Source organism: Canis aureus, chromosome 35 (assembly GCF_053574225.1).
Source record: "Canis aureus isolate CA01 chromosome 35, VMU_Caureus_v.1.0, whole genome shotgun sequence".
NCBI lineage: Eukaryota > Metazoa > Chordata > Mammalia > Carnivora > Canidae > Canis > Canis aureus.
In genome coordinates this window covers 5,199,125-5,212,522 of record NC_135645.1, presented here as the reverse complement: position 1 = coordinate 5,212,522, position 13,398 = coordinate 5,199,125, and the positions used below count along the sequence as shown (strand labels likewise).

At 49.1% G+C, this 13,398-nt stretch overlaps 1 protein-coding gene across 1 annotated transcript in view; it reads left to right on the top strand.

The window, feature by feature from the left end:
• The window catches only part of PDIA5 (protein disulfide isomerase family A member 5), a 94,590-nt gene that overhangs the window by 46,045 nt on the left and 35,147 nt on the right, over nt 1-13,398 (top strand). The window contains exons 8-10 of the mRNA XM_077884244.1: nt 4,635-4,702; nt 12,952-13,043; nt 13,140-13,211. Coding sequence (XP_077740370.1) covers nt 4,635-4,702; nt 12,952-13,043; nt 13,140-13,211 — 232 coding nt within the window. The remainder of the gene's footprint in view (nt 1-4,634; nt 4,703-12,951; nt 13,044-13,139; nt 13,212-13,398) is intronic.

The following is a 13,398-nucleotide window of genomic DNA, read 5'->3' as shown; positions in this document are numbered from 1 at the left end:
CTTTTTAGTTCTAGTAGTTTTGGGGTGGAGTTTTTAGGGTTTTCCATATATAGTATCACGTTATCTGCAAGTAGTGACAGTTTTACTTCTTCCTTTATGATTTGGATGCCTTTCACTTCTTTTTCTTGATTAATTATTAAACTAGGATTTCCTTTTTTTTTTTTTTTAATTTTTTTTTAATTTATTTATGATAAGCACACAGTGAGAGAGAGAGAGAGGCAGAGACACAGGCAGAGGGAGAAGCAGGCTCCATGCACCGGGAGCCTGACGTGGGATCTGATCCTGGGTCTCCAGGATCGCGCCCTGGGCCAAAGGCAGGCGCTAAACTGCTGCGCCACCCAGGGATCCCTAAACTAGAATTTCCAATAATATGTCAAATAAAAGCGGCAAGAGTGGACATACTTGTCTTGTTCTTGATTGTAGAGGAAAATCTTTTAGCTTTTTCCTATTGAGTATGATGTTAGCTGTGGGTTTGTCATATATGACCTTTATTATGTTAAGGTATGTTTTCTCAATACCCACTTTGTTGAGGGTTTTTATCATAAATAGATTTTAACTGAGTGCTTTTTCTATATCTATTTTGATGATCTTATGACTTTTATCCTTTGTTGACATGGTGTATCATGTTGATTAATTTATAGATATTAAACTATCCTTGCATCCCTAGAATAAATCTCACTTGTGTTATATGATCTTTTTAATGTATTGTTGAATTAGTTTTGCTAATATTTTGCTGAGGATTTTTACATCTATGTTCATCAAGGATATTGGCCTATAGTTTTCTCTCTTTCTATCTTTGTAGTGTCCTTGTCTGGTTTTGGTATCAGGGTGATTTTGGCCTCATAAGATATGTTTGGAAGTATTCCCCTCCTCTTCATTTTTTTGGAAGAGTTTGAGAAGGATAGGTATCAAATCTCTGAATGTTTGGAAGAATTCATCAGGGAAGCCATCTGGTCCTGGACTTTTGTTTATTGGCAGATTTTTGATTACTGATTCAATCTCCTTACTAGTAATTGGTCTATTCAGGTTTTCTATTTCTTACTGATTTAGTCTTAGAAGATTGTATGTTTCTAGGAATTTATATATTTCTTCTAAATTGTCCAATTTATTGGTGACATATTGTCCATTCTAGTCTCTAGTCTCTCTAGATCCTTTGCATTTCTGTGATGTGAGTTGTAACTTCTCATTTCAGTTCTGTTTCCTCGTGAAAGCCTGCATTAATCCCCCTTCTTGAGAAATTCTTTGAGCAAAGACCCCTCCCATTTACACCCAAGTGATCATGCCTCCTTGGGTGGCTGCCCTTCTCTGTTCTGGTGGTTCCGCCTGACTTGGGCCTATGGTTTATTCACCATGACAATAGCCTCTCCCCTGCCTCTGTTGACTGCTGGGTGTCCGCCTAACCCAGCCTTTTCTTAGACTCCTTGCTTGCCAACAGAAAGGAGTCCCTAGTGTCCCACTTCTTGTTAGATCTGGCTCTGCTCAGAATGGTTTGCACTTTAACCCTGGGTCATTCTCTTCATTACGGCTCCCTGGTTGGCTTCACCCCCTTTTTTTTTTCCCTTTGGAGGGATCTTAACTACCCAGCTGTGAGTTGCTTCAGGAATTGCCCTGCCTACCCAGACCCTGGAGGACAGGGCCTCCTGTGTTTATCTCAGAACCCTTCAGAACTCAATGCATTGGTTAAATGAGACTAAGAGTGTGTATCAGTGTACAGTTTGTGTCACGAGGCAGGATCATGGTATAGCCGTGTGGCTTTCAGTATATGACACTGGTTGATCACTTGCAAAGAGTGGTTCCCCAGCAGTTTGCACTAGAATGTGCGTGCCATCTCTCCCCAGCCCCTCGCCAGGCTGCCTGGCAGCGTGCCCTCCTCAGCACAGCAGGCAGGGAGAGAGGCGAGTATAGTTACTGTCTTTATATAATGGAAAGCTGGGGTAGGAAAGGTTAGATCCCTTGTCACTGTTACAGAGAAATTAGTAGTTGAGGAAGGAGGGAGAAAACTCTGTTAAGCTCAAATTTGTGGAGGGGTCAGATTGGATGGCCTGCTGGGTCCCAGGTAACCCCAGGACTCTTTTATTGTTGTTTTTATTGACACAAACTTGTACCTTTGTTATATTAGTCCACTCAGCCTTCATGGCTTCATAATTCAGCTTATTCCTGGAAACACACCAATTCCCTAAGAGGGAAGTCTTTTAGGACTCTGATCCTTTGATCATGTTTGGGGTGAGTGAACCCACAGGCAGTGGGATGCTTTACTTGTGACAAGGAATCCAGGACCTACTGCTTATTCCGTAAATGTTTGTTGACTGAATTAGTGAGAAAAATAAAAGGGTGACTGCTCTAACTCTGAGGGTTGGACAGTGACAATTAGTCTTATTTCTTCCTCTGCCTCTCAATCGAATCCGTTGAAAGATAAATGCAGATAGAGATCACAGTACCAGCTCTGTTTTTGGTGAAGTTAAATTGGAAACTGGCTCAGCCGGGAGCTTCCTATTACTCTTCCATCACCTCTTCACCTCACTAACTTCTTCTCCCAGAACTGCTGGGCTTTGCCCATGGGGAGTTTGGAGGGGGTGGGGGGATCTTGCTGCTGCTGGCTGGGGACAGCAGAGCCTGAAGAGAGACACAGTTTGTAAATTCAGTTCCTTGACTGATGAACATGGCCTAGTGGGCATCAGAGTCAGACTCCCACCACCTCATCAAGTCTAAGTAAAGAGTGGGTGGATGCAAGTGCCCCTGTCCTGCCCCAGTGATCTCCCCCTGCGAGTACCATCCTGTCCACTGTGGAGGGGTTTCCTCACCGCTGCAGACCCACCGGGGGCAAGCACTCCAGTCTCCCCTGCTTAGTGTGAACCTGCAGGGTGCTCCATTCCACTCCACAGTGGGTGAGCTGGGGCTCAGACCACATGCCAGGCATGCACAGGCAGCGGACCGTCAGGGGGAGATGCAGACCTGGGTCTCCTACTCCTCAGTTGAGCTGCTTCCTCTGCTGTGTGGCATCCAGTCCGGAACATGGGCACCTGGCTGTGTTGGCCTTGTTGTCCCCGTTTCTATCCTCTGTGGATTCCCACAGCGGGGACGATGTCCCCTGACAGATATCATGCTCCTGTCTTCATGACACTTGTGGGGATGGTGCCGTGTGGGCTGCTGGAGAGAAGTACATCTTGTCTTCGGAGGCCAGGTGCTGTGGGCTTGTGCCGCGTGCTGACCTTGCAACAGCTCCCAGCCCCCTGAGTCTCCCTGAGCCCAGGCTTAATGTGCTGGTGTGTGAACAGCGTGTGTCCATCTGTCTGCCCAGGGGGTATGTCAGGGAGAGACCATGTCAGAGTAGCCTGCGTCACATTTGGTCCAGTAGACTTGGTGCCGAGGAGGTTCCAGTGGTCCCACTCATGGTCTCCAGCGTCTGTATCTGACCCGGTGGGTGAGAGCACCTCTCGGATCTCTATTACTCTGCCCACAGTCTGTCAGGGATTAGCTAAACACAGATTAGAGCCTGTCAGCCCACCGCTGCATGGCCCTCTCCCCACCGTGTCACGTTGAGATGAGATCCAGTCTGACATGGGCTTCCTAGGCAGCTTTGGTGTCCACGGCCTTCAGGTGCATCTTAAAGCCTTTTTGCAGCAGAGCAGCTGTCAGAAAGAGTAACAGCCTGTCACGTCAGAATTTCTTATGTCTGAAGAAACTGGTGCACGTGCCCTGTGGGATCAGTGCTGAAGTATGGCCTGCTCGGATTGATGCGGGGGCGGGGGTGGTTTTGGATCAGGGTCACTCTGAAGTGGTAGTGGATCTTTGGGACCTGCCTGGCTGTCTTGGCCCTGTGTTCCCCAAGGCTTGGGGGGGCCTTCACCATCCCAGAAGAAGAGTGCGACCGTGGGAGACCAAAGAACCCCACACTGGGTGGAGCCAGAGACATCACAGGATCCTCTGGTGTCAGAGCTGGAGGGGGCCTGAGGTTGTCTGCTCCAACCTTTCTCATTTGCCAGAGGAGCCATCGCCCAGAGAACAGTGGTGACCTGTCCAGGGCTGTGCAGTGCATGAAGGGAAGACAGGCACTCAGGTGTGCTGACCCTGGCCTGGCGCTCCGCCCTCAAGGCCAGGGCCAGTGCTTTCAGACCCAACCCATCTCCACTCACTGCCTCATTATTCATGTTGGTGTAAGAAACAGGGCATGGAAATCCCAAAGCTCATTGTATCTGTGGTTGTCCGGTTTTCTTCTTAATGGCATTTGATTCAATTTCATTTGTAGCCTCTGACTGGGCAGGAGGAGAGGCTGTTAGCCGTGCTTTCCTGTCACCTATTCTGGTTCCCTGAATTCCTCTTGAACTCATTATCAGCCCTAAATTACTCTGTGCTTTGTGCTTCTCCAGCCTGGTCATGTTTGCTTAGTCCCACATTTATTGAGGGACTGACTGCTGGGCTGTGTCCTGTTTTATACCATCAAGATTGTAAGCTCTTCGGAGGGCAGGGCCTCTGCCTCCTTTTGCTTCTGTGTTCCCAGGCCCTAGGGCATCCTGCCCTCCTGCAGGCTGGATCATCGTTTGCTGGCAGAGGTCAGCCTGAAGGGAGGGAAGGCTGGGCATAGGGGCCTGACCCCCAGTGTAACCGAGTCTGCTTTCTCTCCTGCCTGTGATTAGGGTGCAGCATGTGCAAGAGGATAATGCCACATTTCCAGAAGGCCGCAACCCAGCTGCGAGGCCACTTCGTAAGTAAGGCCCATGGGCCTGGCAGGGCTGGCCAGCTCCTGGGCTGCTCCCCCTCACCTGGAGAGTCGGTGGTGGGAGGAGGGCAGGCTTGAGAATTTCGAGGACTTACTCTCCTGCTGCTACTCCTGCTCCTTGGGCACATGATCCAGCCTTATCCTTGGTGGATGGTGAGAACTCTGCAGGGTTGCTGGGACCAGGAGAATTTGGAGCTTGTCCAACTAAGGCCAATGACGAAATAGCCAGGAAACCAGCAAGAAGCACCTGGTTTCTTGGTGGTGGTGTTGGGTGGCCAGGGGCCATCAGCAAACCATCAGGGCTCCAAAATGATTGGGGCTGGACTCCAAAGTGGGCCGAGGCTGCTGGTGCCGGGAAGCCCAGTGGCAAAGAAAGGGGCATGGTGACCAGTGGTAGGCCCAAAGCGCAGGTGGCTTCATGGGCAGTTTCCTGCCAGGCTTGCCAGGGAGCTGGTGCCTGTGGGATGGGAAGACAGTGGAAACAACAGCAGAAAAGAGGTCGTCCAGGTGGGGAGCTGGAGACCTGAGCTTGCAGGTGCTCTCTGAAGGAGGGTGTGCAGAGTATGTGGGGATGGGAAGCAGACAGGAGGCAGGGTTGTCTCGGGGATGCCCACCTTTCAGAGATAGGAGTGGGAGAGGAGCCACTGAGAAAGCAGGGCTCGGGGAAGGAAGAGCAACCAAGATGTGCAGCAAGGGGAGGGGAAGCTGGGCAGTCCAACCTCACCAAGCTGAGGACCACTGACTGATGGTTCTGGTCAGCTCTGTGTGGCCCCCACCTGCCAGCCTTGTCTCTTCCCTGTCATATGTCTGTCCAGCTTTGCACTTAACCCTGAGCCCCAGAGATTTGGGAGGGAAGGCTGTTTTTGTTGGCGGCAACACAAAAAGAATTGCTGGCTCCTCCAGGGAGCATGGGAAAATCCATACCCTTTATGAAAGGTTGTGGGGAGGAGAGCCATCATGGTGGGGCTGGCCAGAGTCCCACGAAGGGAGTTCTGAGGTCTTAAGACTGAATCATGATATTTACGGATCAAATTAAGTTGGTGATTAGTTCAAAGTCAATTTAAAAAGTTTACATGGCAGCACCTGGGCATGGTGACAGCCCCACTAGCCTCGCTGGCTGCAGCATCGGGTTGCAGAGAACAGGTGCTTTCTCTTTTGACCTCATTCTGAGGTGACACCAAGGTCCTGCTTGTTTCTCACTAATGAATTTTTAGCAACTTGCCTAGAGATGTTTGGCCTTGGGGCACACGTACATCATTTGGGGGAAGAAGTTTCACTTTGCATTTTGGGGCCTCAACAGATAGCATATTTCATGATTATTTCGCCTGGAGAAAAGACTTAATTACCCAGTGTTCTCCCTCTCCACACTTGCATACCCTTGGAAAACTCCTCCCTCAACCTCCTGTGTGGTGTGCTAGTAAGTAGTTAAACAGCTCCAGGCCCAGATCACAAGTACCTGGCCACCCCCGTCGAAGCAGCTGAGGTCTTGGTGCCAGGCTTGTGCAACTTCTGGAAGATTCTCAGCCAGTGCTTCATCTACCTGCTGAACTCCGTGTTCCTCCCGGCCCCTCCTGTGCTCCCACAGAGCTTGTCCCTGCCATGCATGGCCGGGTATGCTCATCTTTGCTTTTATTCCAGATCATTTTGTTCACCAGTTGATACTAATTGTAAGATGATTTTCGCACTGTAGTGTGAGCTTCTTGAGCACCGGGGCTCTGTTTGGTTCCTGTCTATTTCTTCAACACAAGCACAGGGCCAAACTCATAGTGGTACCACATATGTGCTGATAAATGGGTGGATGAGTATGTGGCTTATCACTCCTGGGCACGTTTTATTTTAAGCTCTGCATTTAAATAAAAAATGATGTTCCTCTCTCTCTTTTTTAAGATTTACTTATTTTTGAGAGAAAGAGCATGCATGAGCAGGAGGAGGGGGCAGAGGGAGAGAGAATCTCAAGCAGATTCTTCTCTGAGTGCCGAACCTGACACAGGGCTGGATCCCACCACCCTGAGATCATGACCTGAGCCGAAACCAAGAGTCAGACTCTCAACCAACTGAGCCACCCTGGTACCCCTGATGTTTCTCTTTTTAAAGGAATTCGGGGGGATCCCTGGGTGGTGCAGTGGTTTGGCGCCTGCCTTTGGCCCAGGGCGCGATCCTGGAGACCTGGGATCGAATCCCACGTTGGGGTCCCAGTGCATGGAGCCTGCTTCTCCCTCTGCCTGTCTCTGCCTCTCTCTCTCTGTGTGTGTGACTATCATTAAAAAAAAAAAAAATTAAAGGAATTCGGAGTATCAGTTATTAAGGACAGAAATAAAATGGGAAGGTTGTTAGTGGGATGAGGGCTTTCCCTTTGACCTTGGGCTCATAGAGCTCTATGAAGCTCTTTCTCAAGATTAGCCCTGAGGATTACTTGTTCTAAGGGTACCTGCTGCCAAAAAAGTAAAAAACAAACAAAAAAACCCACGCCTGCTTCTCCTGCTTGGGCTCAAGTCCAGAGACATAAAGAGTGATCCTCCCAGTTCCCTAGACAACATTACAGAAAACTCAGTGGGATCGTCTGGGTGCCTGGAGAGCCTGGCTGGTCAAGCCCAGCTTTGGCCAGGTGTTAGTTCCATGGCCTAAGGCATCTGTGTTGTGGGAATTCATTCATTTCCTTGCCTCTGTGTTTTCTTGCTTGGGATACATTTTGTTCTGTCTCCTAGGAAAGCACCTTTTCAAAGTTCTCAGCGTTTCCCAGCTCCATAAATGGGGAAGGGTCTGGCCGCACTCAGCCCACCTGCTGCAGGGCCCCCCCACTGGAGGCCAGGGCCCATGGTGCAGCCACAGCTCCCCAGGAAGAGGGTGGCCAGGAGCATGATTCCTTTCTTCTTCTTTTTTTTTAAAGATTTATTTATTTATTTATTCATTCATTCATTCATTCATTCATTCATTCATTCATTCGAAACACACACAGAGAGAGAGGCAGAGACACAGGCAGAGGGAGAAGCAGGCTCCATGCAAGAAGCCTGATGTGGGACTCGATCCCGGGTCTCCAGGATCACACCCTGGGCTGTAGGCGGCGCTAAACCGCTGCGCCACCGGGGCTGCCCCCCATGATTCCTTTCTGTCCTCACACACAGGGCAGAGATGGGCCACTAGTTCCCTGAAGTCAGAAGCTTGCCCCCTCAGCACTGCTGAAACCCAGCTGGACTAGCCGCTCCTGTCTCCTCTTCATCTCTGGCATCCCTTTTTGGCTAGCCACGTCTGTGGCAAGGATCAGAAACCTTCCTCCCCTATAGATTTCTTGGGAGGTATCCAACTTGATGATGTCTTTAAGATGGAACCCAGGCCAGGTCAGGGATGCTCAGCCTTTGCCATTTTCCAAGCTCAGATCTGCCTCTCTTTTGTTGTCATTAATGTCTGGTGACTCATCGGTGTCTGTCCCATGCACTGCTGCTAATTGGCAACCTCGTCAGCAGCCGTTGCTGCTTCCTGTCTCGGAGCTGCCGTCAGAGTGCCTTCTCTTCCCAGCCTTGCTAGCTGCTGAGGTCCACACGGAGTCTTTTGTTAACCTTGGCCATGATGGGCCATCTAGATGTGAACACCATGACATGAGGCAGTCATGGTCACAGACTTGGGCAGATCAGACTCTGGTGCTGGCTCTTACTAACCAGCTGGGAGATCTTGGGCAAATAGCCTTGGAGTCTCTATTTCCCTAGCTCTAAAATGGGGATGATGGTACAAACCCTGTCTACCTCACTGAGTTGTTGGGAAGAGCAAGCGGCTGGTGTGTGGAAACAGCTGTAACCTACGGACACACGTGATTGACCCCCTCCACTGCTCTGTACTCACTGTTCCTCCCACTCGTTAAATGAAGGTGCTCCCGAGGCTCCTCTTTTCAGCCTCTTTTCTTATCAGCACAGTGGAGCAAGGGCTTGGCTCTGTGCTTTCCTTGTTGTGGCGATCTCTCCATCCGTGACTTTATCTACCTCCACGGTGTCAACAAAATGTAGTTCCATGGAGCCTGAGTCCCTAAGTTCCAATACCATGTATCACACTCCCTGCTTGACATCTTGGTCCGGGTTTTTCTCCCCACGTCCCAAATGCAAGATGTCTAAAATAAAATTCAGTGTCTTTCCATCCAGCAGACTGCCAGCTGACTTTCGTGACTCTTCCCAAGTACCCCAGGCTCCTCTGCCTACATGCCTGTTTTGCCAGGGCCCTCATCATATATCTCTCTCCCTCATAGCTTTCATCCTCTCTCTGCCCATCATTCTGGGTCAGGCCCTGGTTAGCCCACGGGGAGATTGCTAGAGACTGCTGACTTCTCTCCCTGACCCATGACTTGCCCCTGATAGCCTGATGTGTGTATATTTTTTTAAAAAGGGGCGCCTGGGTGGCTTAGTTGGTTGAGTGTCTGGATTTTGACTCTTGGTTTCGACTCAGGTCATGATCCCAGGGTCCTGGGACTGAGACCCGCTTCGGGCTCCCTGCTCAGCAGGACGTCTGCTTCTCCCTCTGCCCCTCCCCTCACGTATGCTCTCTCTGTCTCTCTCTCTCTCTCAAATAAAATAAATAAAATCTTTAAAACTACTGCAGCTGGAAAACCCTCCAGGATCTCCTGAATAAAGTCCTGGTTTCTTAGGGATTAAAGCCTTTTCCAGAGTGATCCTTCATGAACCTGTCCAGCCTTCTCTTCCTGCCCAATTTTGTGTTGGACAGTCCTGTAAACCAGCATATTCCCTGCTTCTTGGGCTGCGTCTTGTTTGGTCTCACTTCCATGTCTGTGGAAATCTTACCCTCCCTTGAGCATTAGCTCTGTGAAGCTTCCATACTTATTCCTATTAGAACGTGAGGCAGAGCATGTCGTGCCAACTGAACAGCACCAGCACATATGGCTCCAGGTTAGGCCTTGTGGCCTTAACTTTTAGGGTAAGACCAGTTTTGCCTCATTTGGCTTTACAGACACCAAAAAGTGTTTGTATATAGTTGTTCAAAAACAATATTTATCTCAAGGCACCTGGGTGGCTCAGTCAGTTAAGCATCTGCCTTCATCTCAGGTCATGATTTCATGGTCCTGGGATTGAGCCCCCATATCCAGCTCTCTGCTCAGCAGGGAGTCTGCTTCTCCCTCTCCCTTTGCCCCTCCCCCTGCTCATGCTCTCTCTCTCTCTCAAATTAATAAATAAAATATTTTTAAATTTTTTTATTTATTTATGATAGTTACAGAGAGAGAGAGAGGCAGAGACACAGGCAGAGGGAGAAGCAGGCTCCATGCACCGGGAGCCCGATGTGGGATTCGATCCCGGGTCTCCAGGATCGCGCCCTGGGCCAAAGGCAGGCGCCAAACCGCTGCGCCACCCAGGGATCCCAAATAAAATATTTTTAAAAGAGTTAAAAAAATATTTATCTTATTAACAAATGCCCCCAGGAGGCACAAGAGTACTACAGAAACTCAGAGAATTAAAAGTTCATCATACGCAAAGGCGTTTTCGAAAGGCTGTGCAGGAAGGTGGGATTTGATTTTGCCATAAAGGATGAATAAACCTTTGGTAGAAATTGAGACATGGGGAGTGGGTATCCTAAGCAAAAGGACTAGAAGATACAAAGTAAGGGTCAGGGGAACATAGCATTATATTCTGGAAATTTGGGCAGAGCTTCATAGTAGTATTAATGAAAATAGCTAACATATTTTGTTTATTAATATGTTTTTAAATTTAAACTCAATACATAATGTATTATTGGTTTCAGAGGTAGAGGTCAGTGACTCATCAGTCTTATGGAACACCCAGTGCTCATTATATCATGTGCCCTCCTTAAAGTCCATCACCCAGTTACCCTATCCCTGTTCCCACCCCAGGAACCCTCAGTTTGTTTCCTATGATTAAGAGTCTCTTATGGTTTGTCTCCCTCTCTGATTTGGTCTTGTTTTATTTTTGCCTCCCTTCCCCTATGCTCCTCCGTTTTGTTCCTTAAATCCCACGTATGAGTATGAGTGAGACCATATGATAACTGTCTTTCTCTGATTGACTTATTTTGCTTAGCATGATACCCTCCAGTTCCATCCATGTCATTGCAGATGGCAAGACTTCATTTATTTTGATGGCTGAGTAACATTCTGTTGTGTATGTATACCACTCTTCTTCATCCCTTCGTTGCTGATGGACGTCTGGGCTCTTTCCATAGTTTGCCTATTGTGCACGTTAACAACTAACATATATTGAGTGCTGTAGATACTTTACCTGTACTACCTCACGGCAATCACAAGAAGTGGCTCCCGATGAGGAAACTGAGGCACACAGGCAACTGACTTGTTGAAGGAAATGCATCTACTGAGTAGGGAGTTAGGACTCAAACCCAGCATCCTGACACCCGGGTCTGGGATCCTAGCTGCCGTGGTATATTGCCCGCCTGCGAGGGGTCTTAGACACAAGCAGTCCAACTCCCACCCTGTGCAGGGGTCTCAGACTGTCCCATTCCCAGGAGAATAAAAAACCTAGACCCTCGCAGGTACACTATTAAGGATTCTGTAAGAAAGAAGAATTCAAAAATAAGATAGGGACCATATTGTCTTTGAATGTGGAATTAGATGCTAGCTGGTATTCAGTGGAATTGAAAGGTTTTGTGCAGGGAAGTGATGTAAGGAAAGAGGAGGACGTGGAAGATTAATCTCATGGTAGATGTACACCGACACTAGGGAGATCAATTAGAATAAAAAAAAAGAACTTTAAAGTAGACAGTTATTACTGGAACAGGCTGCTGAATCAGTCTGGGGAAATGAACAGAATGGTTTTTAGAGGGTCCCAGGGCTTCTGGTAAGTTCTATTTCAGGCTTATTCTCCCCGTGTTCTTTGCAGCATCCCACAGATGTGGGGGATGGGGGGAGTCAGTGATTTAGGAAGCATTTATTGTGTGCCTACTGTATGCCAGGCATTGTGCTAGATACCTAAAATTGGAAAGACAGGTTTAGGTGCCTCTAGGGAAGGCGCTGCCAGAGGCACAGGTGGCGTCCATCACCAGGAGAATTGGTAGGAAATCAAGAACTTAATGGTTATTGAACACCAGTTTTGTGCTGAATCCTCTGACGTGGGTCCACCTCATTCAGTTCTTTTAAGAGGCCGATGATAATTTTCATCACCCACGTCTCCCACACAAGGAGCCTCCGTAGAGTGAGTGACTCGCCCAAGGCCACACGATTGCTGAGTGGACATGGTCTCCTGAATCAAGTCTGTTGTCCACTTGAAAGGATGGTTCTCCTTTTTCCTCTCCCTATGTTTCCTTGTATATTGTTCAGCAAAATAGCTTCCCGGATTTCTTCTCTCTGCTTCTGTAACTGCTCTTGGCTCTTTGAACCTCTTTCCCCTCTCCTCCATGCTGCCCTGCTTTGTGGAGCACTCTTTCTGTATCTGGCCACTCTGTCTTCATTCTCTGGTAAGAAGAGATTCAAAAGGTCCTCTTTCCAAGCACCTGATCCTGCGCTAGAAAAGAGGATTCCTGCTTCAGGGAAGGAGTTTTGGTAACTCTGGGTTGTTCTTAGTATTTAGTAAGACAGCTACTAAAATTCTCCTTTCCCAGTTAGGGGTGTCAGGTATAGGGACCCTTACAACTAGAACAAGTTCAGACTTTGGAGATGGTCCAGTCAGACTGAAGGTGATGGTTACAAACAGGAGGGGAGAGGTAGGGGACCTAGCCATCTGGAGGGAGGAGAGTCAGGCAGGTGGATTGCCATGAGAGCCACACTTTCTACTTGGCCACATATGAGCTGTGAGTTCTGAGAATGTTGCACAGAAAGCCGAGGTGGACAGATTGAAGACAGGCCATGAGGACGCTGTGGAGGGGCCGAGTGGTGATCCCGTCACTTAAGAGAGGAATAGTACAACCCTAGTTGATATGGGCAGGGAGAAGGCATCATGTGTACTTGGGAGGCAGTAGCCCCACTCTGGGACCTGTTGGAACTTGGTAGCAAGGCCAGGTGTCTTGCTCAGCCCTCAGAACTCTGGTTTCCCTCTGGGATGACTCCCCCTACAGGGCAAGTGAAAGGAACTTCTGATACAGAGGGCAACCCCTGGCCCAGACCCAGCATCTTCCAGAGCTCTCAGTCATTCCCAAGCTGGGTTAGCTTGCCTTGCTGCCCAAGGCTGCCTGTCACCCTTCATCTGTTTCTGGGGGGACAGATGGATGGGCTGTGCATGGACCTGTGGGGTTGTCTGCGGGGCAGGGCGTGCATAGACCAGTTCTCCCTTTGCTCCCAGGTGCTGGCTGGGATGAATATCTACCCCTCGGAATTTGAAAACGTCAAAGAGGAGTATAATGTGCGAGGCTACCCCACCATCTGCTATTTCGAGTAAGTCCCCTGCTTCCCTTCCGATGCTCTCACTCCCCTCCGTGACGGCGTTTGCATGCCTGGCTGAGCCCACGTTTGTCTGTCCACGTTTCACAGGAAAGGACGGTTTCTGTTCCAGTATGACAACTATGGATCCACGGCCGAGGACATTGTGGAATGGCTGAAGAAGTAAGTGGGACGGTCGCCTCAGGGCTGTGTGCCTGGAGGGGAGGGGGGTGCTCAGCTAGACCCCAGGGCGGCTCCTGGTCCCGGGGCTGAGGCTGGGGAAGAGAACCGGGAAGGGAAAGATCTCATCGTGCTTTCTGGGTTGCTTCCAGGTGAGGTTGGGTCTTCGTGGGTTTAGGATATAGGAATC